General features: G+C 34.5%; 3 protein-coding genes across 4 annotated transcripts; 1 reads left to right on the top strand and 2 right to left on the bottom strand.

Annotated features, from left to right (window-relative positions):
• Positions 1–6,463: 6,463 nt before the first annotated feature.
• Positions 6,464–9,936, bottom strand: LOC122285525 (putative receptor-like protein kinase At1g80870). Its single transcript, XM_043095367.1, has 2 exons — positions 7,486–9,936; positions 6,464–6,896 (listed from the first exon to the last, which is right to left on the bottom strand). The coding sequence occupies exon 1, from the start codon at positions 9,755–9,757 to the stop codon at positions 7,607–7,609; it is 2,151 nt and encodes a 716-aa protein (XP_042951301.1). The 5' UTR covers positions 9,758–9,936; the 3' UTR covers positions 6,464–6,896; positions 7,486–7,606.
• Positions 9,937–14,482: 4,546 nt separating this feature from the next.
• Positions 14,483–19,492, top strand: LOC122285483 (putative cyclic nucleotide-gated ion channel 8). Of its 2 annotated transcripts, none has more exons than XM_043095364.1 (8): positions 14,483–14,746; positions 15,043–15,233; positions 15,792–16,377; positions 16,726–16,938; positions 17,367–17,671; positions 17,845–17,956; positions 18,112–18,348; positions 18,485–19,492. In XM_043095364.1, the coding sequence occupies exons 1-8, from the start codon at positions 14,738–14,740 to the stop codon at positions 19,217–19,219; spliced, it is 2,388 nt and encodes a 795-aa protein (XP_042951298.1). In that variant the 5' UTR covers positions 14,483–14,737; the 3' UTR covers positions 19,220–19,492. The 2 variants fall into 2 exon arrangements, with proteins under 2 accessions (XP_042951298.1, XP_042951299.1); XM_043095365.1 differs by having other exon boundaries at positions 14,485–14,746; positions 15,038–15,233.
• LOC122285509 (protein LPA3) lies at positions 19,459–23,480 on the bottom strand. Its single transcript, XM_043095366.1, has 12 exons — positions 22,987–23,480; positions 22,799–22,829; positions 22,424–22,516; positions 22,284–22,346; positions 22,019–22,130; positions 21,587–21,672; positions 21,152–21,210; positions 20,953–21,055; positions 20,807–20,867; positions 20,232–20,314; positions 20,056–20,136; positions 19,459–19,856 (listed from the first exon to the last, which is right to left on the bottom strand). The coding sequence occupies exons 1-12, from the start codon at positions 23,328–23,330 to the stop codon at positions 19,797–19,799; spliced, it is 1,176 nt and encodes a 391-aa protein (XP_042951300.1). The 5' UTR covers positions 23,331–23,480; the 3' UTR covers positions 19,459–19,796.
• Between the last annotated feature and the right edge of the window lie 2,094 nt (positions 23,481–25,574).

The following is a 25,574-nucleotide window of genomic DNA, read 5'->3' as shown; positions in this document are numbered from 1 at the left end:
TGCTATTAATCTCTAAATTGTTTACATTTATCATGGCTACACGTCTCTACTATCAGTTGGAAATTCCAAGTCAGTAGGATCTCTATTGGAAATTGATGTTCTTGTAATTAAGAATCAAGTCATGCGGACTGGTAACGAAAATTAGTTAACCATGTCGTCTACAACATATGAAGTCAGTTTGATAAACCTAGATTAATGAATCTATACTATCAAAATGTCAGTTAGAACAGAGGATTTCGGATTGATCCTTAGTGACTACCCTTCTATTATGCAAGATTCAAGATTGTAACCATTAATGTAAGTTGAACTTTTGTAATGAATATTCTTGTAAATATCTTCCACCTCTAGAGTTCAAACCGTTTATTTAAAATATTCACATCTCTTGTTAGGAATATATCCATCCAATCACTGTGGTGCCTACTTTACAAATCTTCTAAATAACAATAATTTTTTTTTTATGAGTGCTACAAATGATATTAATGAACAGTAATACTCTCCACCTCAAGTTGGTTATTGAGGTTGAATCGAGTGGACGAAAAACACAACGAGACAATAACTTTAGTAACGAGGAAGATTTGATGCTTGTAAAGGGATGGCTTGATGTTTCCTTAGATATGGTACAAGGAAAAAATCAATAGCACATGATGTTATGGAAAAAAATTCATAAATATTTTGAGAAAAAAATGAAATTTGATTCTTTACGTAACTACACATCTCTAATAAATCAGTAGTCGACAATTTAACAAGTAGTAAATAAGTTTTTTCCCAAGTTGAAGGAATGCATTCAAGTGGTTTTAACGAGCAAGACAAGGTATGTTTTCCACCTTTTAAGCTTATCTTTTAACACACTACTTATTTTGCCCTACACATTGCAGTGTTGAATAACATGTATATGTTTACTTAATTGTTCAAAACTGAGTTTTATATTTGTGAGTTTTATGGTGCTTTATGCATGTAGATTGGCAAGGCAAAGGTTATGTTCCTAGAGTTAGAGAATAATTGTTGGCGCGTATTGAGATTCCATCCAAAGTGGGTGGAACATATGGAAATAGTGAAGCTAAAGAAAAAAATAAAGTTCAAATGGTTCGACACCAAATTCAGTAAATTCAGGCGAAAATGAGGATTTTCATGCAGCATCTTTAAATTTGGATCGATCATTCAAAAAGCATTAAAAAAAAGAAACGAAAAAGAAAAAAAAATGACGGACTCCGATTCTCTCATGATACTAAATGAGATTAAGGAAATTAGAAAGAGTAAATCGTACTTATGTAAGAAACACGTGATCATAACAATAAGATGTGTGTCTTAGGTAAGAGGAAGTCAACCTTAGGCAAGAGGAAGTGAGCCTTAGGCAAGAAGAAGTGCGTATTTAGGAAGAGAATGTGCCACTTGAACATGAAAAAGAATGTAATGAAGAAAAGAAAGAAGAGTAAAGAATTATGACAATAAATACAAGTATCATGCCTCCAATGCTACGACAATACTATCTTTAACGATAAATGGAAATACTTGCAAGTCGTGGTATGAAAAACTAGCTATCATGTATTTTATGAAGTAAAATTTTATTTGTGATTTGTTGGCTATTTTGATCTTATGGAGTAACGTTTATTTGATGTTTTGAACATTGGAATGTATTTGATATTTTAGAAGTCTTTTATGTTTATTGGCTTCTTTAACTCCAGCGTTTTTTATGTTTTATGAAGTAATGTTTACTTGATGTGTGAAGAGAAATTTATATTTGTTGGCTTCTTTAATACAACTATAAAACAGGACTATAAAACAAGAATATAACAATAAACATTAATACAACTTTACAATTTAATACAATGTTAAACATTAATATAACCATAAACTTTAATACAAAATACACTATAAGATATTAATACACCGATACAATCATAAAACAATATTACAACAACAAACATTAATACAATTATAAATTTTAATACAACTATAAAACATCATGCGGCACTATATCGTTACCATAAGTGCTCAATGAGATCTGCTTGAAGCTGACAATAAATTTTCCTATCCTTTGGAATATGATGGTGTTGAATGAACTCGCTAAATTCAAGTGTAGGGCCAGTTGACACTAGATGATATGTGCTTTCTGTCAACTGTTCATATTCGAACTCTTCTTCTTCATTGTTAGCCTGTTCATCTTTAATGATCATGTTATGTAAAATTATGCATGTTATCATAATATCCTTAAGTATTTTCAATGTGAAAAAATTGTGCATGTCCATGAATTATAGCAAATTGTGCTTAAAGCACACCAAAAGTATGCTTCACATTCTTCCTCATGGACTATTAGGCTGTAGTAAAGTATTTTTTCTTATTTCCTTGGGGAGCTGATATGGTTTAATAAATGTTGCCCATTACAGATAAATGCCATTAGCAAGATAGTACACACATTGTATAGTTATGACCATTAATAGTGTAATTAACAATCGGAGTACACCCTTGAGTAAGATCGGAAAATATAAATGATCAACCAAGCATATTTATATCATTATGAGATCCTAGTAATTAAAAAAAAAACATGTCAAATCTATAGATCGTAAGAAGTCACTATTTTTAAAATAATTGTTGGTTCATGAATATGACCAGAGTGCATACCATGCCAAGTAGTTGAGTAGTTCTTCCACTTCCAGTGCATACAATCGATACTCCCTAGCATTGTCACCAACTGCAAATAATCTAACAATTTCATCATTGTTGGATTTCCTTAACTCTTCAGAAAAAATAGAAACAACTACTTTAACAAACTTTTCTAGGCTTCTTAATGCGATAGTCTCTCCAATCTTCAAATATCCATCCATAAAATCAATCGTGACAATATATGCAATCATCCTCAGAGTAGCTGTTATCTTTTTAAAGGAAGAAAAACCAAACATTCCAAAACTATCTCGTCTTTAGATAAAATAAGGTTCATGAGTTTCTACCGCAACTTGGATACGAAGAAATAGAGAATTATTCATTTAAAACCTCATTAAAAAATATTTTTGATGATAGATTGGAGGATCAGCAAAATAGTCGCAAAAAAAATTTTAGTGGGCTTGCAATCGATCACACCTTATGAATCTAAGTGATTTTTTAGAAGAACCACCTAAGCTTAATCATTTTTTTTCAAAAACAAGTTGTCTCGCTATCAAAAATTCTTCGTTAGAATCTAAATTGATAAGTGTCATTTTGCGAAAGAGCTAACAATCTATTGAAAAAACAATAAAAAACAAAAAAAAAAAAAAAAAAAAAAAAAAGAGTTTTACAGAGACACTTGAGTTGAAGTTACTAAAATTGTTGAGAAAATTTTATGTTTTATGGTAGAAGAATTTAATCGTTGGAGAAATATAGCCTTTAAGACTGATGTGATTACACAAAATCAAACTATTTCATCTCATATAATCATTACAATTTTCTAAATTTTTTACACAAAATATAATAAACAATTCAACTTTTTCAAATTCCAATACAAAATTAATATTAAAAATTAATATTATAACAATATTTTATTCAACTTTCAACATCTCATATGAACTATGTAATCAAACGAGACAATACATTGGAGAAATATAGCTGTTAAAAAAATATATCTTTTGGAGAAATATAATTGTTAAAAATATAGTCGTTGGAAAAAATAAGGCTGAAAAAAATATATCCATTTTAGAGATGTTAGAAAAATATGACCGTTAAAAAATATATCAGTTGAAAAAATATGACCGTCGTAAAAAAAAAAAAAAAAAAACTATTAGAAAATTTTATCCTTTGGAATAATATGAATGTTAGAATATTAATGTGTAATTTTTTAATAACTAATAAATATTCAAATTACAATTAGAATTAAATAAATGAAAATGTCAAAATCAATATTTTAATTAAATAATAATATATTTAGAGGGTTTATTATTTAGTATTATTGAAAAGTAGTTAGCTAAATTTGTAAAAGTAAATTTTCTAATAAAATTTTAGCCAAACTTTGTTTGAGTCCACTACTAGTATTTTTAGGGGTTGTTTGGATAGTAAGATAAGATGAGATAATTTTAGGTAAAAATTAAAAGTTAAAAGTTAAATAAATATGTTAGAATATTATTTCTTAATATTATTATTATTTTTTAATTTGAGTTGAATCGAAATTTAAAAATTTTAAATTTTTTATTAAATTTTATATAAAAATTTTAAAAAAATTATAATAATAAGATAAGATAAAATAATTCCTCAATCTAAACTCCACTTAAATTTTCATTGACTTTTTTTTGGATAGGAGAGGACAATATCACCTTAGCCACGCTTCAATTGGATCTTGCACCATCACTAGTTGCGTCATTCTGCAGACATAAAGATGGTCTTAATATACTAAAATACTAGTTGAAAGTAAGGGTGTCAAATTGTTATTTGTGTTGTGTCTAAGTATGTATATTATACTATATAGATAAACTCTAACCTGACCCGTTAAGCTTATCGTGTCAAAATCTCAAACCTTAACACGACCCATTAACATAACATGTCGTGTCGTGTCAATCTATTTTGACCCATTAGTAAATATTACTAAATAGGTTGACATGACACAATACGACCCGTTTCAAATTGTATATATAAATGGGTTGAATAGACCTGAAATTAACCTGTTTGACTTGATTAAATTTAACATAATTTTCTATAAATGTTAAAATCACAATATTTATAAAAATTATAAAACTAACTACAAGTCTAAAATTACAATCTAAACAATAAAAATATTGAAATTAAAATTTTAATAATTTTATTTTTGGATAGAAGGGTATAATTGTAATTTTAATTTTCTTAACGTGTCATAATGGGTTATAACAAGTCAAAATGGGTCGACCCCGTTATTAACCCATTAAGCAATCGTGTCTTAACGGATCAATCCGTTTTGACCCGAATCTATTAGGACTAAACCCTAACCCGTTATTATCATGTCGTATTTGTGTTGGGTTAATGAGTCGTGTAACAAATTGTCACCCCTAATTGAAAAAAAAAAAAAATTACCAAATAAAAAAGTGGGTTGGTATCATAATTTGATTATCGAGAGAGCCAAGAAGAAATCAAAGGTTTATGAAACCAAGGCCAAGAAGTGATTGTTGAGAACATAAATCTGGGTTCCTTGTTCATGCCTTGAAGTGAAATATGACTAAAATGATTGTCGACGGGCTGCAACACCACATAAAGCTATCAATCTTTTATGCTCGACAATTGAGTGCCGACCAAAGGTTGCCTCTTGATGAAGCAATTTACTTCATTCATACCACTTGTCTTTTCTTTTTCCTTCTTTGTTTTAAGTAAGAATAAAGAAAGAACGGTAGTCAACTGGCTACATTGTTTATATGGAAATATACAACTTGTGCCCAATCTTGCAATTAGTCTCAGCCCCTCGTGGCCTGATGATGTGCATATTATAGTGTTTTGAGTGACTTTATCCCGTGATTATGGCTTCTTTGCCTTTCTGTCCAGTATCCAGTCAAAGAAACACCAAGGGGGAGAAAGGGGAGACAATCTTCTATAGTTAAATGAGGGTGTCAACACGACTTTTCTCTCTAGCATTCTCCGTCCAGTACCTAATGCCCAGTCAGCCAGCCACAACCGCTCCGCCCAGGGGGTGGGAGCTTCAGCTCCTCCCTCCCTCCGCCTGTCCAGCCTTCTCAAGTTGTGTTTATACAGTTTTTTTTTTTTTTTTTTTATTTTTCAAGCTTTTGCCCGTAGCACAATGGTGTCCCGATCTGCTGCTCTTCGGACTTCGAAGACCAACATGCACCCTACCTTTGCACGCCCCAGTCGCCGATCTGTCAGAAGGCATGAGAAAACTGCCAATTAATGTGGCACATATTGCCCACGCGCGGCTCCGTTTGGGCCAGTAGCCCCAATTCTCTCTGAACCGGCTACCTTTCCTCTACATAGGGTGGCGCGTGTACCTCACGAGCCACCACCGCAGGTGGAGTTCTTTCGTCAGAGTATCGGCACATCATTTGGTTGATACATCCTTATGTTTCCGTTTTCCCTAACCAAGTATCAAGATGAAGTGATCGTGGAAACTCCCTTAAACCAGACCGGATCAACAAAAAGTAACACACATTTCTCTACTGCGGCTTTAAGTTGTAGTTTAATAGTCTGTTTATCAGACTATTTTAGAACCACTTTAAGCGGCATCCCCTTAGTGGGATTGGGTGGGAGCCAATTTTTGGCTCTGAAATCCATTTTTTTATTTTCTTTGGTATTGCTTTTGTTTGTTTTTGGATGTTTGTTGGGGACTCCCACCCCTATGAAATCTTGTATCTTGTAAGCACGTACTTTCATATATAAAATATCACTTGCTTAGAAAAACAAATAAATAAAAATAAACAAGGGGGGTGTCAAATTTTCAGGTGAACAGAAATCGCTTTAACTACTATAGGTTTTTATGACGGACCTACTCTTTTCCAGGCACAGTTTATACTCATGACGCCAGAAGTAACCTTTGAAAACATGAACATTTTACCCAGTTGCAGAACAAATATATAGCCGTTTGTCCTTCCATGAATTTGGGAGGCATTTTGGACTGGATTTCAAGTTTGTGGTTCACAGGCTAACAGCTTTGTTCTGATACATGCTTTACCACTTCATCAAGGTGTTAAACCGAACGAGTAACTGAAATATGCACCTACTAACATCCTTGTTGAAGGATTTGCAGCATACTCTTGAAGTCTTTTTTGTTCATGAATATTCATTGCCAAATGTTGAAGCACTTTTGATTGTTTGAAGCGCATATCACGGTAATTACTAATTTAGGCTGACTATGGTGATTCCCCATTGCAAGAAGATTAGTGTAGCAAAGCTGAGCATGAGGAAAAAAATATCACAGCTTGCTTTGGTTCTGCTTCCTGATGTTCCAACGGTGCAGTTGACTGTAGTAAGATGACAATGAACTTAAAATGGAACAATTGCAGGAGAGGATCTACAATAATGCTTCTTGAAGATCTTAAAACCGAGGAAAGCAAGTTGGAGAAGACAAATAGAGGTTACTTCTGAATGGTAAAACCTATAATCACGCAGGAACTTTTGCTTACATTAAACCAAAGCACCAAACAATTTCCAACTTTTTAAGAAAACTTTCTCAAGCTTAACATGGAGAACCATTTTTCCAGAACAGATTATTACAGAAAAGGAAAGATAACTATCGATTTATTGTGGCTTTTTTTTTAAGGAAGAGAACTTTGAAGCAACATATGGAAGCTACCAGTCTACCCTATAAACTTAGCTTGCATTGCTGGATAAAAAATGAGTGGCCCACAACTTAAAAAAAGGCCTAATCTTTTTTTTTTTTTTTTTTATAAGTAAAAAAAAAGGCCTAATCTGCACTTTTAAGAACTTGCAAAACAAATAGGTAAAGCAAGAACATGCGCCATCAATATTTGCATTCATTAAGTGGCCAAAAAAAGAAAAAAAATTATTGATCTAATGTACATATAAAAACAATTCTCACAGTACACACACCTTCAATTCCCTGAGACTGTTCTCTGATAACAGCTACAAATCATCACTCCTGTATCTTACACTCAGCATTCCCCCCAACATGACATGGTAAAGAAAATTAAACGAACTTTCTATCCAAATACTACTCTGCATTGGCATTTTGTTTTCTTCTTGACCTGCTGTATAATTTGGAAGATGGGGAGGGAGAGAACTCCAGTGGAAGGGGTGGGAGATCCATCTCCCCTTTCAATATCCTTACAATTTCCCCAATATCTGGCCGCAGCTCCGGTAATTTCTGTAAGCAGGCGAGTGCCAAGTTGATACACAAGGTTACCTGGTCCTTATTATAATCATCTTTTAACCTCTCATCCACAAGTTCTAAAATGTTTCCAGCTTGAGCTAAGTGCCGACACCAGCTTATCAAGTTTGCTTGCTCAAGCTTCATAGGGGAGGCAAGAACATGTAATGGCCTTCGACCAGATACAATCACAAGTATCAAAACCCCAAGACTGTAAATATCACCCTTCTCCATTAAGTACCCACAGCCACCATATTCTGGTGCGACATAGCACAAAGTCCCTCTCATACTGGTGGTACTGCTGAGCTCGCGGCTAAAGAGATCTCCACTCCACATGTCACTACCAATAGACCGGGTGCTCTTTTTCTTCCATCCCCTTCTAAAACTGAACTCCCCATTTAAATCACACTCATTCCTATTCTGCTCCCCAAAGTTTTTTCGTCTGCGAAAGCGGAAACGTCTTCCCAAACCAAAATGTGGCATTTTGAAGCCAGTCCTCCACTTGGTTTCAAGCCTTTTAAGCTTACTACCCTTCTTGCTAATCTCAGCAAGATGTTCTTCTTTCCACCACTCTTGCATCTTTCTCTGTTTCTTCTTACGATTTTTCTTGCCCCTTGACTCTTTCTTCTCATGCCCTGTATTGAGGTTTTCATATCCAATTTCTTGTGGTTGGGCTTCATTCAGGTCTTCTAATTTATCTAATGGAGTTGAATTATCCAAATTATTTTGCTCAGGAGCACTCTTCTTTTCTTCATCCCAATCAGGATTTGAAGAGGGGCAAATCTGGCTCCCTATCCATTCCATCACATAATCCTTACTACACAATTCACCACTACCATCCTGCTTCCACCACCAATTCTTTCCCCACTGTTTTGTATCCACATCCTCGTCAACAGCCGAAGATGCATTAAAATTCAACTCCTTACTGTGGTCAATGCTGGAGAATTCATCATCATAGGGCACAAACCTATTATTCCAATCATCCCCACCCACGTCTACAACCGAAACCTCCTTCCCCTTTGCACTACTATTCTTGCCATCATTCTCACTCGCCATGTTAGCATTATAATTGAAAGAATTCGTGTTCAACGCTCTAACACTATAAGATATCCTACTATTTTTGGATGAAGTAGAGGCTTGTAAAGCAAGAGCAAAATCTACCTCATGAGCACTCTCCACCGGAGTACCGATTGCTGGAGTCTCCGCGGCCAAATTCCCCGAAAGCTCTTGACTTTTCCACAGCTCCTGACTCTTCCCCAAGTCCTGGCTAAACAAATCCACCCCAAACTCACCCTCCACCTTAATCCTTGACAACCCGAAATCGGAAATCCTTGCCCGGTACTCCGAATCGAGCAAAATATTGCTGGGTTTAATATCCCCGTGAATCACCGGTGGATCGCATCCAAGATGCAAGAATTCTAGAGCTTTAGTAACGTCCAAGATTATGTCAAACCTCCTTTCCCAACTCAAACTAAAAAACCCATCTCCAAAAAGCGATTCTTGCAGGCTGTTGTTGGGAATATACTCGTACACCAACACTCTTTTGCTCTTTTCAACACAGTAACCCAAAAGCGCGACCAAGAATGGCGACCGTAGGCCACCAAGAATCTGCAACTCATTTTGAAACTCTCTCTCCGTCTGCAGAGAAAGAGCGTCCAAACGCTTAATAGCAATGAGTTTTCCATCTCTTAGAATTCCTCTAAACACGGTACCTGACCCGCCTTTGCCAATGATATTGGCAGTGTCAAAGCCATTGGTGGCCTGCTTTAGCTCTCTGTATGAGAATCTCTGAAGCTTAAGAGGAGCGCTGGAGTCAAAGGGAATGGTTTTCGCTCTGTGCACAAGGGAGTGCCAGATATGATAAAGAAAGTAGAAGATTGAGAACAATATAACTACAGAAGCTGAGATGGTGAGGGTCAAGAACAAGACCCTAGTTTTGGTGAAGAAACTTGGCCCTGGAGAGCTAGGAGTTGGAGCTAGGGGTCTCGAAGGCATGGCGGGTTGGTTTGTGATTCTGGGTCTTTAGTGCTAGTGGCTTTGGATGCAGGAGAGCAGGAAGGAAAGCAAATAGGCATGGATCTTCATGTGTGCATCAGTATCCAATGTGGGTTTGCTTTACAGTTGGGTTGGAATAATCATATTGGCATTGTTAATTCTCGTTTACTAGTATAATCTTTTGTTTTTCCTTGAGTTTTTTATGATGAGTTTAAATTTTTAATGGTGACTGGTGATGAAAGGGACTGTTAGGTTGGATTTTCTTTTTTTTCTTTTTTTCTTTCCTTCAAAAAAAAATCCTGGTTAGTATAATAGATTAGATAACAAGTTTAGTGATCGGGAAATGAGGATCGGAAAATGTGGGGACGGGAGGGTCCCAAGGTGCCTCAGATTTTTTGACTATAGATAAAAAAATTGTGCAGAAAAAAGACGCAAGTCATAACAATGGAGGAAAATCACCGAAAAAGAAGTAAAGGATAACTGGAGGGGGAGTTGGGATACAGTTGTTGCGTGGAGAAAGTTGTTGTTTTGTCTTACGCGCCATGATGAGAGTGGGGCAGAGCACGTGGCACGGTGGCACCTGTTCAGACAGTGGACTGAAAGGGTGCCTCAATTTGTTTGTCTTTGACTGAAAGAGGTTCACATGTCAATAGAATCCATTGTTTTGTTCCCTTAACATTCCTGAGTTAATTACGAGTCATTATCTCTTACCAGCTCTTCGCTTATTGTTCCCTCCACACCTTTAAACAAACTCAACAACTTGACGTAACAACTGCTTTAGCCTTTAATTCCGGATTAATTTGGTGCGATTCCCTCTTTTTTTTTTTTTTTTTTCCAATTTCCTTTTTTGGAAGAAATTCAAAGCTCATTGGTCACTTAACTGAGACTCTTTGAATTAAATTAAGTTGAATTTTTTATAAATAATAATATGGAGTTAATTTTATAAAATTTATCTAATATAAATTTTAATATATTTATAAAAAATTAAAAAATATTATAAATTTCGCGTATAAAGAGATATTGAAATGAAAAATATTATAAAAATATTGAATTAAAAAATATTGTGAATTACATGTATAAAATGGTTTTAAATTTAATATAAGTTTAATAATTTAAAATTTTAATATTTAGATATTACTCAACTTAAAATTAGACCATTCATATTCTAAACGGCCTGATTATTTTATATACGCAGGTTATTATCTTTAAACTAATTTTCTAATGGTTGATAAATGATTAGAAAGGCGAATCTCGATCCTATCTCTTTTTAAAGTTCTCACGAGTAATCTAGGTGAGAAGCAATAATTGTAGTTAAAAAGGTCCATGCGTTAACCTTTTTTTGTTTGCTTTGCACTATGGAATTTTGATGGATCTCGTGAGAAACTGATTAATATACTTGATTGTAATTAATATTTCCTACCCATAAAAAGAACAAAAAAACGAAGACAATCATGTTTAAAGATAAAGACCTAAAAAAGTAACAAAAATGTAAAAAGGTAATGCCTTGTGTAAGAGCACTATCAAGTCTAAAAGTTTAGCTGGAATCTCGAATTTTGGTCATAACATCGAGTTTTAATTAAATGAGTTCATATTAGATTAATTATTTTAAAAGTAAAATAATAATATAATATTTTATTTTAATAATATTTGATAATTTTTTTATATTTTACGAATATACTTCATATATTCAATAAAATATTTATTTTCCTTATAAAAAAAATATTAATTAGTAATTTGTAGTACTTTTATTATTGTTTAAAAAATCCATTTCATGAAACTAACTAATAATATGAACCAAAAAAACAACCTGATCATGTCAGGTGGATGCATAAAACAGATTTATTGGACAAATGATAAAATGCAATTGATGGAAGTAATTAATAAAAAATAGTATATTGTAAAAATTTATAAAATAATTTTTTGGCATGTGAACAGTAACTCTCCGAGTTTGGTGAGCACTCAAGAATTATTGTAGCTCAAGTATTGAGTTTTGGACCATTAGCTAGTCTAATATAAAGGCTTTTTCTCATATTTAACTAAACTACATTTAACTAGATCATTACTAATTCTATTAGGGAGAGCTAGTGTGTAGTCTCGTTTAAGAGAATGTTTTTGACCAGATTAAATAACTAATTAGATGGCTAATATGATGATAATTAATTTGATTAAGGATGTTTTATATATGTCCAGCCACGTTATACTGTCCTTTCATATCGATTATCTTTCTAACCAACAACGGGACGTGGTTGCGGAGACGTGCGGCCCGTGACTAGGTGAACAGCCACATACGACATGTATGCAACTAGCTTTCATTTGTTCTGTCCTAGTACTGCACCTAAATTCCCCATACCGCTGTGGTGTCACTTCATGCGTAGCGTTGTCGTTGCTATTAATCTTAGCAACACCTTTTATCATGTTTTGTTCCACTTACTGGCACTTGGAGTGGCTGATCAATACAACATGCAGAAAGCCATAGATAATTATGAGTTTTGGCGCATGTAGTGCAATACAGCACTGATTAACGTCGAGTTTGTAGTACTTGGGATTGGGTCTAAAATGAGATCCACAAAAGAACCGACAGAATATTATATATATTAATTATGTTATTATTTTTATGTATTATTTATATAATAAGCTGATATTTCAGAATTTAATATTTATTTTATATTAAAAAATTAATATAATCAACCACATTAATATAATACATAAAAAATATAAATATATAAAACTAACTGCAAGTAAATATTTTGTATATATATTGATGGGTCATGATCACCAGTTGTACGATCTTGGCACCAATCCTTGCGTAGTTATCTGATGCCAACCATGGATTCCCAAAGCCACATTCTCTACGACACTTGTACCAACTTTACACGTGCAATGAGGGCATTTCCTTATATATATATATATATATATATATATATATATATATATGCAACTGTTTTTGAGGTATCCATATCCTTGCTTTTGTGATAATAGTCCCCGCCTACTGCTCCAAGTTTGTTTTGTGCGCTCGACAGCTATTGATGAGCAGATAACATGGTTGCTGGTGGATTGTGGGGTCTCTCCACCAACGGGAAGGTGATAACTGTGCAGAAGTACTGAGACCTTGAGTTTTGCTTCTATGTTCTTGGCCATGCTCTGATTTAGATATTTTGTTAAATTATTTTTAATTTATTTTCAGTTTTGGACAGATAGAAAGAGGCATGGATCTAAAATATTTGGTTTAAATGTTTTTATAATATTTATACTTAATATAATTTAATTTAAAAGATAAATTTTTAAATTTAAATATCATGAATTAGATATTATCATTTAAGTGACATGTATATACTTTGATTTAAAAATAAAATAATTCATATCAATAATATGACCGATTTAATAGATAAGTAACGTGACACATTATTTAGTGGATGGTTTAATTCAACTCCAAAGAGAATATGCAGCTTACTTTTAGGGGAGATGCTATCTTGCTACGTTGGACACGCAGCTTATCTAGTTTATTTTTTTCATCAGAAAGATCTAATTGTTCTGTATCTAATAATTAATATACATTATAATAACAGTAATCCTAATTGTCACGTCTAATATATATGGTTTAAAAATAAAAAAATAAAATTGCAGACTAGAAGAGAGTGGGGTACTTTTGACTTTGATTATGATTTCATTTATATATATATATATATAGATGTGTGTGTGTTTACTTTATATGGTTTAAAGTGATGAAGTGACAATATGAATGCATGCCCACCACATCAAATCATATTAAAGAATCAATTAGATATGTTAAAGCATGATTGTGTTTTTATGCAATGGAATCTCATCTAACACTATGTTATGGCATATATGGATACGCATTATTTTCTTTTTTCTAGGCGTGAAGGCCAGAAAGCGTACGTACGTGGACTGAGTGGCAGTGAACTTTTATTTATTTATTATTATTTAATGCCACTTTCTTTTCATGCACAAATTAAAGTCGATCGTTATGCTAGTTGCTTTTATGAACATGTAGATCATGGATCTTATCTTTCGGTGGAGTTTTTATTTTTATTTTTAGATTAAGTTTAGGTATAGTTTTGGAGTAGGTAAATTCTGCGTATTGTTTAAGAAAATAAATTTTTATATAAATATCAATTTTTTTTTTTTAAAAAAAGAGTGTGCGAGATTTGCACAATATAAAATAATAAATATAATTTCTCTTTAAAAAAATACGTTTAAAATAATCTCTCTCTTTATCAAATATTCAGGGACCAAAAAAAAGGAATATACTTACTTCAGAAAATCACTAAGAGCCAAAGTAATTGTCTGCTTATATGTTCAAGTTTGTACATTTTCAATTTTTTTTTTTGTTGGATATAGATGTCAATTTTTTTTTTTAATTGAATCGCTTGATAGACATCATTAAAAGGCTAATTGGGACCAAAAGTTTACACTCCACTCATAAAAGGGCACAGCTAAAGAGAAAAAGGGTCATCATATTTTGCAATAAAGTGATGTAGTTTCTTTCACAGGAAGTGCAAAAGCAGATTCTTTATAAGTAGGCCCATTATCAACAGGCCTGAGACCATTCTGCTTCAGCTCAAGTCCACGATTTTTGGACTCGGGCCTGTATGTGTGGGCTGGAGCTTTATCTCATCCATCATCTCCCACCACCTTCTGATTCATTAGTTAGGCCCGATGCAAGCTCCACTACTTGGGGGAGTTCCAAAACTGGGCAACTAAAGAAGGGTCGTTAGATTGCAAGTATTTGTAAAGTACAAGGTTTGGGTCTTGTTTTTGTTAGAGCATATAGAAAATCAGATTGACGCCGGGTCTTGAGAAACCTGTCGGGTATACCCGCGCATCAAAACTTTGTTTTTGAACGAATAACCGTAATAACGGTCTGGCTCTCCCCAATCCCCTCGAATCAAACCACCCACATTTTTCCCCTTTTTCTGAAACCTAGTAATAAATTATTGTGGAATCAACAACTGATGATGGATGATCACTGTAAGTTTTCCATTCCATCTTTCACTCTCCGCATTTCTTTTTCTTTTGCCTTTTTTTTTTTTGTGTATTTTTAATGTAATTTTAATCAGCATTAGATTTAATTTTTCCAAAAACAATCCTTTCATCTGATTTTCTTTTAGTTTATTTGTGGTTTAAATTACGTTCCTTTCTGTTTTTGGTTAAAACATGATTTTATTATCGCTTAGAGAGACAGAATCGTACTTAATAAGACACTATTTTGATATATGCTATGATTTTAATGCCAGCATCTCACATTCTTTTTGTTTGCAGAGCAGGAATCTCGACGATCAAATTTGATCTCTCGCTCTCTTTTTATATATCTGTATATATGCCATTTTGTGATTTACTTGAAGCTTGCCCAGAATTCTGCCATTCAAATCTGTTATCTATGTACTTTAATCCAAACAATGTTTGATTGCGGTTACAAGTCGCAGTACATCGGTGGTCAGAAGGAGAAATTTGTGAGGTACAGATCTATATTGTATTATTGCACATGGTGTTCTTTGGCATAAGAGATTTCCATCTCTCTTCCCTCTGAACTTTATAGATTACGATTTTTCTTTGTAGATTCGTAGGTCTTATGTGAGACTTGTGATTTGTATCAATAATGAACACATTCCTATGCAAAACGAGGCCACTGGATTTTGAGCCGTCTTATTGTTTCTTTCCGATTATTTCTATTTTACATTTTCTCAAGGAATTTGATTAAAAGTATTGCGTTTCCCTTCAGATAAATCCTCAAGGAGATAGTCCTTGAACCAATATCTCAGTATTGAATCGCCTTAGCAATATAGCATCTTAGATGATAGCAAGTTGCACAATACACTTGTTGCGTAAATAATATGATCCCAATCGATTTGCTCTGTCAAACTATTAGATACCCCAGATTTGTAGCTTTGTGTTAGAAAAAGGTTTAAAAATAGTGAACTGATTATTTTCATGATTCTTATATGTTATTTTTCTCAGCGTGAAAAAATGGGAAAATTAAAGGAGTGATTGATTTCGAGGTTGTTGGCACCTGTAGGTTGGACGAGTTGGATTCTACATTGTCTATGCCTTCTAATACAGTTGGAATGAAGCGATCTAAGTATAATTTGGAGGGATTAACTCTTCCCGGCCGTGCAAAGAAAAATGCGTCGAAATCTTTCAAGCACGGCGTGAAAATGGGATCAGATGGACTGAGGACATTTGGTCGATCACTCAGATTTGGCGTTAGCCGGGCAGTGTTCCATGAAGATCTTAAAGTATCTGAGAAAAAGATATTTGACCCTCAAGATAAATGCCTCCTGTTATGGATTAGGCTTTTTGTCATATCTTGTATTCTTTCGGTATCTCTTGATCCTCTGTTTTTCTATCTTCCTATCTTCAATCATGCATCGTATTGCCTTGGTATGGATACAAAGTTAGCAGTCACAACTACGACTCTGCGGACAATTCTTGATGCTTTCTATGTTATTCGTATAGCTCTTCAATTTCGCACAGCTTATATTGCACCATCCTCTCGGGTTTTTGGACGAGGTGAACTTGTGATAGATCCTGCAAAGATAGCTAGGCGATATCTACGACGATATTTTATTGTTGATTTACTTTCTGTGCTGCCCCTACCACAGGTTCGAGAAGCCATGCTAACTTTGCTCCACTATCTACAGCTTTCTGTCTCTCAAAATTGATTTTTTACCTGTTCTTTTTGTGTGTGTGTATGTTTGTTTTTTTTTTTTAAAAAAAGAAAAAAGAAATCTCGTTGGCATTAGTTTTTTGTTTTAAATTACAAAATTATGAAAGGTTCTAATATGCCTAATGCCTTCTTTGCTGCATCCTCCATGTTCCATTTTATTTGCTGATATTTATAGAGTTCACTGTTTTAGCTATGTTCATCTATCATCTTTTCAGGATTGCTACATGTTTTGGAACAGGCAGGAAAGCATTAGTTTATTTTATTTTCTTCACATTGTCTGCAGATTGTGGTGTGGGAATTTCTTCAGAAGTCAAAGGGTTCAGAAGTATTGGCTACAAAACAGGCATTGCTACGTATTGTCTTATTTCAGTATATTCCAAGATTTGCCCGCTTTGTTCCTTTGAATGCAGAACTCAAGAAGACTGCAGGTGTTTTTGCTGAAAGTGCTTTGGTTGGTGCTGCATACTATTTGCTCTGGTATATGCTTTCTAGCCATGTAAGCGTTTCTTTTCAGGTTGTCGCTAGTTCCTTTTGACGTGTTTGTAAGCCACCCTGACATGTGAGTTGTAAATTTAATGCGAGGTAAAAGATATCATTAGACTGAAACCTAATTAAAAATATAAAATAAAAAGAGTGCGATAAGATTTAGAAAGTAATGAATGAAGGAGGTCTGAAGAATGGAACTTGTGAACTGTTGATTAGAATCTCACCATTTCGATCGAAATTATCCCCAGTTGGGTCAATATTTCGTTTAATGCACATATACACAGGACTTGAAAGAAAAAAAAATCTCGATCAAGCTAGCACTACATTTTATAAAAAGAGGAGTAAATTACTGGAAGCGATAGAAAATGATCGCATTCAACCTTTTGGTCTTGAACACAATTTCACTTTGAATAAATATTATCTGGACTTTTTTAACAGATAGCCGGGGCTTTCTGGTATTTATTTGCTGTTGAGCGTAATGACACTTGCTGGCGGAGAGCCTGTAAATATAGCGGGAAATGTGACATAAATTACTTGTACTGCGGGAATAAACATATGGGAGGCTACAGTGAGTGGCAAAAGATCAGAGAGAGTGTTCTTGTTCGTCGGTGCTCTATTGTTGATGATTCTTCAGCTTTTAATTATGGAATTTACACTCAAGCTGTAGCATCAGGCATTGTTGCATCCAGGGCTTTCTACTCTAAATTTTGCTACTGTTTATGGTGGGGCCTGCAAAATTTGAGGTATCTTACTTCTACTGTTTGAAGTGTCGTAGCTTATCGCATCACGCAATAGTGTTCCTTTCTGAACCATTACTCATGGCTGAAGTTTGAGTACAATTGAAAATGCTAATTAACTTGGTTTGTGAGCACCCAACGTTCTTAGTTTAAGTTCGTTTCAATTTCAATTTCCACAGCACGCTTGGTCAGGGCCTTCAAACGAGTACCTATCCTGGAGAAATTCTATTTTCTATATTTATAGCAATTTCTGGGCTCCTGCTCTTTGCACTTCTGATTGGAAACATGCAGGTGAGCTTAATGCTTTGTAGAAGAAATTCGTTTTGGATGCCTAAGATGCTGTTGTAGGTTCTGCTCATGTTAGTCGAAGTTATTATTACTAAACAGTGAAAAGTAAATGGATATTATAAGCTTATTGTTTTTATTTTTTCATGTGATTGCAACAGACCTACCTCCAGTCTCTCACAGTTCGTGTTGAGGAGATGAGGATCAAAAGGCGTGACTCCGAGCAGTGGATGCATCACCGCTTGCTTCCACAGGATCTTAGGGAGCGAGTTAGACGATATGACCAGTACAAGTGGTTGGAAACACGGGGAGTAGATGAAGAGAGTTTGGTCCAGAATTTACCAAAAGATCTCAGGAGGGATATCAAGCGGCATCTTTGTTTGAATTTAGTGAGAAGGGTGAGTGAATGTATCAGTTTCCTTTGGGGCTGCAATATTAAAAGTAGAGTACTGCTGTTTTCTACCCTGCCGGCGTTCTGTATCTTGTGACATTATTCCAGCAGTGTCAATTCTATAAAATGGTATGTGTGTGCAGGTCCCTTTGTTTGCTAATATGGACGAGCGACTGCTTGATGCCATTTGTGAGCGACTAAAGCCAAGTTTATACACAGAGAGCACCTACATAGTCCGAGAAGGAGACCCGGTGGACGAGATGCTCTTTATCATCCGTGGTCGCCTGGAGAGTGTCACTACGGATGGTGGGAGGAGTGGATTTTTCAATCGAGGTATACTGAAAGAAGGGGACTTCTGTGGAGAGGAGCTCTTGACTTGGGCACTGGACCCTAAAGCTGGCTCCAACTTACCCACATCTACTAGGACAGTGAAGGCTTTAACTGAAGTGGAAGCCTTTGCTTTGGAAGCGGAAGAGACGAAGTTTGTTGCCTCTCAGTTTAGGCGCCTTCATAGCAGGCAAGTTCAGCACACCTTCCGTTTCTACTCACAGCAGTGGAGGACATGGGCTGCCTGCTTCATCCAGGCTGCCTGGCGCCGTTATGCCAAGAGAAAATCTGCCGAACGCCGCCGTCAGGAAGAAGAGGCAGAAGAAGAAGAAGAAGAAGAAGAAGCATATTACAATGAAGGCAACGATGATGCAAGGGCATTAGTATCGGGAAGTGGTGGTAGCTCCAGACTTGGTGCAACTATCCTGGCTTCCCGCTTTGCAGCTAATGCTCTTCGTGGTCATAGGCTTCGCAACCCAAGTAGGGGGAACCAGGTGAAACTGCAGAAGCCACCGGAACCTGACTTCACTGGCTGTGATGCAGAGAACTAGTGTGTTTTTTTATAATATTAGATGTTAAAAAACCAAAACGGCTGAATTCCTAGCGCATCCTGTACACTGTATATTGCGTCCGGTATACCGCATCTCTGCTGCAAAATGTGCCAAAGGCCTTTTTTTTTTTTTTAAACACTTTTGATTGGCGCTTCGTTTCTGAAGTAAAGTCTGCTTGGCAATCTGGTAGGCTATTATTATGGACAGCTCACTGCTAATAGACCAGTAGTAAAAGCACATTAAAGTCAATGAAGTTATCCAATTTAAATCCCATGATATGAACTCGTGTTCCTTTTTATCTTACGACGCTACTATTTTATTTATCTATCTTTTCTTACACACTCCACAATCAAACAGGACACGAAAAAAATAATCTCCGGTTCGCAGAGGAGAAAGTCAATCATTTAGAGTGAAAAGGGAAAAAAAAAATACATTACACAGACAAAATTTAAAGGGAAAAAAAAAAAAAAAGGAACGGAAAGAAGAGAAGAAATGATTGTGCAGGCCTTATGCCTGGATCTTCTGGAATATTGTAGTGTTGAGTGACCCTGATTGATTGAACTTCAACATCTCTCTGTTAACTGCGCCATGCAGAAGATGCTTCCATTTCTACTTCCTCTTCCCACCAAGTGGAAACCTGCAAGATTAGAGATCATACAACTGAGAGATTTTCAAGTCTCTTTCGTAATAAAGCTTCTTAGAACAACTAAAAAAACTAACTACTGGGAGAGACGGGAGGAGGAAATTACTATACAAAGAAAGAAATTGTCTGTATCATTGCTAAGCATTTACAACTAAGTACAAATGAAAGAAACTACTTAGATAATCAGAGGGACCTTGTAGCCTCTGCGGAGAAATTCAAGTGAGCTCCCTTCTTCCTCTTGCAGTCCCATCACCCTCAACAGTTCTTCTTTGGTCTAGGTCACATGAAATAATTAGTACAAAAGCATATACAATTATTTTTAACAATTAAGAGAAGAAGTGGGGCTTGGAGCTTAAAAAAGATACATACTTCCCCCAGTGTAAAGCGTGTTGCACTCTCAGCCACACAAGCATAAGAACCATCTGCCTGTTTAAGCATCACCTGCCAAGGTCCTGAACCGATTCTAAAAAGGATAAGGGTTTGAAACTAGCTATGCAAAAGGATATGAAAATAAAGCATGACAGAGAAGGAGGAGCTTCCACTAAATTATTGAGAGCTAAAATAATGTTTTTGATAGCATTGTTTCCATCATAAGTATTTCCTATGGTTTTTCTCTTTATCATCCTGACACATTCGAGTACTTCCAAGTGGATGGAATCTATGATTTTATATAGTTATCATCTTCCCTTCAAGTCTTTCTTATCAGGTCCTTTTTGATATATATATATATATATATTAAAAAAAAGGGGTCTGGATATTATCGATCAAATAAATCAAAGACCTATGTAGACTTACCCCACAACCGCTGCTGACAAAAATGTGAAAATGTGATTCTCAAAAGATGCAAGACTTGGTCGGCATGATAAGAACAATATTTTCTCAAAACAATGCATGTAATTGGGTATAGAACATAGTTTTAATTCTCAGGGAAATAATTTTAATACCTGGGTACTGGCGAAACAGTGCTCCACTGTAATTCACAATGTAAGGTGCTACTGCTACTGTCTTCAAATTGAAGATCAAATAGATACACCACACTTGGATTGAGAAAACAATTAATGAGTAAGAAGGTTGACAAAATAACAAGTACCTTTGAGTATTCTCTGATTCGGATATAAAACACAGGAGTGAATTGAGAAAGAAATCGGTAGTGCAAATCTCTTGTCGGAAATCCCAGAATGCCCAAGTCAGCACTGCCAAGTTAACATCTTTTATTTGACAATGGAAAGTGTATTCAGTATAGCAAGAATTAAGTGTCAATCAAAGCTAAATAAAGGCATAAATCGAACCGCAATGTATCAAGTTCCAGATTGAAGAGAAGTGCAGGAGTTGATTGAGCAAAATTTTCCTGCACGTCCCAAACAGAATCATGAGGGAAACAGGAACCGACCTCTTGACATTTTTTTATGAGTAAAAAGATCTGTACTAATCAGTGCAAAGGTGCAACCCAAGTACACCACCTCCAACATTGTTTTTGAAATGTGAAAAAGGGACATGGTTACAATAGTAACAAAACTATCAACAAAATTATTGTGATTATGATGTGCATTTTCAACTTAAGAAAAAATCAATACAGATGAATCAGGTTGCGATACCCCATAGTCTACGACCATCAAGGAACAGAACAATACATATAACTATGTTAGCATATTATGGAAATCCAATTTTTATGTCAAGGATTTGAGAGTAGGAGAGATAATACTCTAACAGTGAAGATGCCATACCACATACTTCTCTATGGAAGCAAGTTCTCGTGTGCTGCAGTTAATAAATATATGGATGGATGGAGGCTCATTAGACTGCCAACAGTCTGCATTTGTAAGAGACGGCAGAGAGTGGAAAGTTAACATAAGATGGTTGGTGTGCACAATTCAATTAACATGGCATCAAAAACTCTTAACATAAGAAGCGTAGGATCTTTAAACAACAAAACAAGCCCATATCGCTTCATAAACAATATGGTTAATGCTAAAACTATAATAGCTAAGGGTTCGGATGAAAATAATGGCTTTTTAAAATCTAAACTACATTTTTTCCCCACAAGTTCCGCGTTTACTTTACAGATATTGTTTAACATATATTCCCAAAAAGACACAAATTCATGTGCTCATATAGGTCCATTATCGGTCTACATCATTTGATTGCGTAGAACTAACCTTCGTTGTCATCTTCAAAATCAAAATCAAGAGTATTCCTTATAGACCTGAAGAATTTTGTGACAGGACCACTTGGGACGTCATCCAGGGAACCGATGGTTACACCATCAATCTGAAAGGAATAATCCAGTATTAAACTTAGATAAAGCATCAAGGACTTCAACAATGAAGGTTCTCTAGTTACTAAAGGATTTTCATGGCAACAAGTCATCAATATTTGGTCAAACTAAACAACTGGTAAGTTCACGATGAGTTATTTTATTACCGAGTCAAGAGCTGCTTTAAAAAGTTGAGAGGCCCTGCGCCTCTCTGGCTTATCAGGAAACACCTAAAATTAGAAACAAAATATTAACATGTTTCAAGTCAAAGATATGCGTGCTAGATGAAAAGAAGTTCCCTTCTTACAATGCAAGCTCTTGTTTCCTTTGTTTCCCGCAGCTTCCTCACGACAGCCAAGACTAGTTGAATGTTGGCATCAATGAACTCATCTGAAGATCCCTTTACATATTTAGGAATTTGAGAAAATCATGTATCGTGTATTCAGATCAATTTGTCATTAACAAGCAACTTCGAGTCCAATAATAAGATTACATCAAATAATAACACCGATTGTGCCATGTCATATGAAATATAATGAAAAACTGTTGATACTAGTTTTTCTCCAGCATCATAAAAAGTAATCACGAATGCTATATAAAGCCAGTGATTGCATGAACAGTAGGATTCATAACGAGCTAGGGGCTTAATCACCTAAAGAGGCATGACAGCAGAAGGATGTACCTTATAGGAAGAGATGTTGCTAGGCAAGGGCCTGACCTCACAAGCGGCGAAGAAAAAAACGCAGGGAATAAACCAAATATTAGCATACAAAATGGTCACAAATTATTGAAAAAAATAAAAGAATTTTTCATGAAGTGGAAACGCGAAAGTTCAAGCATCATAGCAAAAGACAGTGAAAGAACAAGTACGGGAAATCAATCTCCAGGCGGATCTTGCCGTCCTCAATAGCACGAGCAAGAGAATTTGCTGCATCTGTAACTAAAACTTGGTAGGACTTCGGCTTGTAGACCGAGACTCCGGCTTTGGGATCGGAGGTGGAGGTTGGCCGGGCTTCGTCTTTGCTAATGCATTGGAATTTGGTAGTGAGTGGGAGTTTAGGGAGAGAATGAGAAGTAGAGAAGAGTGGGAATAGTCGAAGATGGGGTTGAAAGGTGGGGGAAGCGAAGCGCGGTGGCGAGAGAGAATGGTTGTAGGTTGGGCGGAGGAGAGAGAGAGTGTAAGGCGGAGATGAGAAGGCCATGAATGCGAGCATGGCCGTCTCCAAGGTTGGCTTAGTGGGTCCGGTCTGGGTGCGAAAGAGAGGGCGGAAGCAAAATGGATTAGAAGATAACGAACACTTGGCTCGACGGATGGGAATACGTGTACAATTGCAGCAGTTGGATTGTCGGGTTTGATTCTTCTCATGTACCCACTACACATATCCTGGTTTTTATCTATCTATAAATATAAGGGCGGGTCGGGTAAGGTTCTATACATAGAGAGAGCGGGTCGGGTAAGTGTTGATATATATAATAAGCAATTTATATTTTAGGCATGAGGATTATATTGAGATAAATGATATAGCGAGTCGCATACTCATTTGGAAAAAAGCAAGCAAATATAAAACTCACATGAAAAATAAATTTTTAATAATAAATTTTATTTTTTTAAAATATGTACTTACATATTTAACATTACTCTTATCTTCAAAAGGTTTTCTTCGAAATTCATTATCTAGAATAAGAAAGAGACAAATACATAAAATTTTGATTTAATAAATATTTGGAGATATAAAGGGGGTCAAACAATCTTTATAAAGATATATTTATTATTATTAGAAAAATATACACTAGCAATAATAAATATAAAAAATGATATTTGTAATATTAAGTAATGCGAGCCCCGCATGCCTCATTCATAAAAGGTAGTTAAATCTGAAACTCACGTATAAAAATTATTTTTTAATAATAGATTTCAACATTTTTTTAAATGAGTGCGTGCGATATCTTAAAATTATCTCTAACATTAATTAATAAATATTGTAGGGTTTATTTTATATATTCATTTTCCTTTCACTTTAAACCCTGTAGTTTGAACATGAAATTTAATTGATCTTGGTTTAGAGACGTGAAATGAGTTTTATAACACTTATTTTAGCTCATAAAATTAATTATGAATGTATTAAATGATATTTATTTGTAAGACCTATTTATTTTACTTATTTATCATTTTAGATATTAGAATTTGAATAAAACTATAGAATATCTTAAGATTTGTTGTTTGTACTTAATCTTTTAAGTACAAGACCAAATACTCTAGAGTAAGTCCGGGATGGAGTACATAAATTTCAAAATCCCTTTAAGGCTTGATGGAAGATTAGAGCTTCACCCCACTAAAGTTCATTCCAATTTGAGCGTCTTATTTTCATGACTTTTATTGAGTTCCCTCCACATGACCTAGCAAACATTCATAACGGAAAAGTTTTGACAGAAACCGTTGAAATTTAATTTACTATATATATATATATATATTTAAAATGTCATCATTCATTCAATCTATTAAGATAAACTTACACCTATGAGCTGATATATATAAATATATTCCTATATCAACTATTTGGAACTCAACCAATATATTACTAAATTGATCTAAACTTTATTACTACCGATACTCTCTACAAACAAACGTCTAAAAGATATTTAAAAAGTTTATATTAAATTAATATATTCCATCTTTCATCTTTCTTCAATTTTCAACGGAAACATTTATAACCCAAACTATTTATTCATCTCTCCGAGCCTTATTTGGATTTGAAAAACATCTTAACTCATCTCATCATTATAATTTTTTTAAATTTTCATACAAAATATAATAAACAATTCAACTTTTTTAAATTTTAAAACAATAATAATATTAAAAAAATAATATTTTATTTAATTTTCATCTTTTATTTAAAATCATCTCATCTCATATTATCTCATATTTGAATCCAAATTAACCGTTTATGATTCCAACATTTTCCAAAAATATATAAATTAAAATTTATTTTTACAACAAAAAAAAAAAAGGGAATCGGAAATACAGATAATTTTTTCTTGAAATGCAAATATCTCCTTACCATCTAGTATTAAGCCAATCTGACCCAAAGCATCCCTTCATCTCTCCTAATAAAATTTAATCTAATATTTTATAATTCCAACATCTTCACAAATTATAAAATATAAAAATTAAAATTTATTTTCACAGAAAAAGGAAAGAAAAAGAAATCGGCAATATTAGTATACAGGTAAATTTGTTTGAAATGCAAATATCTTGTTACTATCTAGTACTAAGAGTAAGAGCATTGAAGAAATTTGAATAAAAGTCAAGGTTATGGCTAGAGCCAAAGCCATAGAAGAAATTAGTCTATATTGAATTATCCGTCTTAAAATTAAAATAATAATATAATATTATATATTTTAATAATATTTTTTATATTTTACAAATACACTCTATATATTAATTAAGAATTTAATTT

This window comes from Carya illinoinensis, chromosome 1, assembly GCF_018687715.1.
Source record: "Carya illinoinensis cultivar Pawnee chromosome 1, C.illinoinensisPawnee_v1, whole genome shotgun sequence".
Lineage (NCBI taxonomy): Eukaryota > Viridiplantae > Streptophyta > Magnoliopsida > Fagales > Juglandaceae > Carya > Carya illinoinensis.
Note: the sequence above shows the minus strand (reverse complement) of the source record. Positions and strands in the feature narration are given on the sequence as shown.

Bases quoted from the DNA above. Each gene is read 5' to 3' on its own strand.
- LOC122285525 (XM_043095367.1), bottom strand. From the start codon at position 9,757: ATGCCTTCGAGACCCCTAGCTCCAACTCCTAGCTCTCCAGGGCCAAGT.
- LOC122285483 (XM_043095364.1), top strand. The intron at 15,234-15,791 runs GTACAGATCTAT...TGGCACCTGTAG, and splicing joins CAGAAGGAGAAATTTGTGAG to GTTGGACGAGTTGGATTCTA. The intron at 16,378-16,725 runs GTTCGAGAAGCC...CATTGTCTGCAG, and splicing joins CTGTGCTGCCCCTACCACAG to ATTGTGGTGTGGGAATTTCT.
- LOC122285509 (XM_043095366.1), bottom strand. From the start codon at position 23,330: ATGCTCGCATTCATGGCCTTCTCATCTCCGCCTTACACTCTCTCTCTC. The intron at 22,347-22,423 runs GTAAGAAGGGAA...TTCTAATTTTAG, and splicing joins AGGAAACAAGAGCTTGCATT to GTGTTTCCTGATAAGCCAGA. The intron at 20,315-20,806 runs GTATTAAAATTA...GAATCGGTTCAG, and splicing joins ACTGTTTCGCCAGTACCCAG to GACCTTGGCAGGTGATGCTT.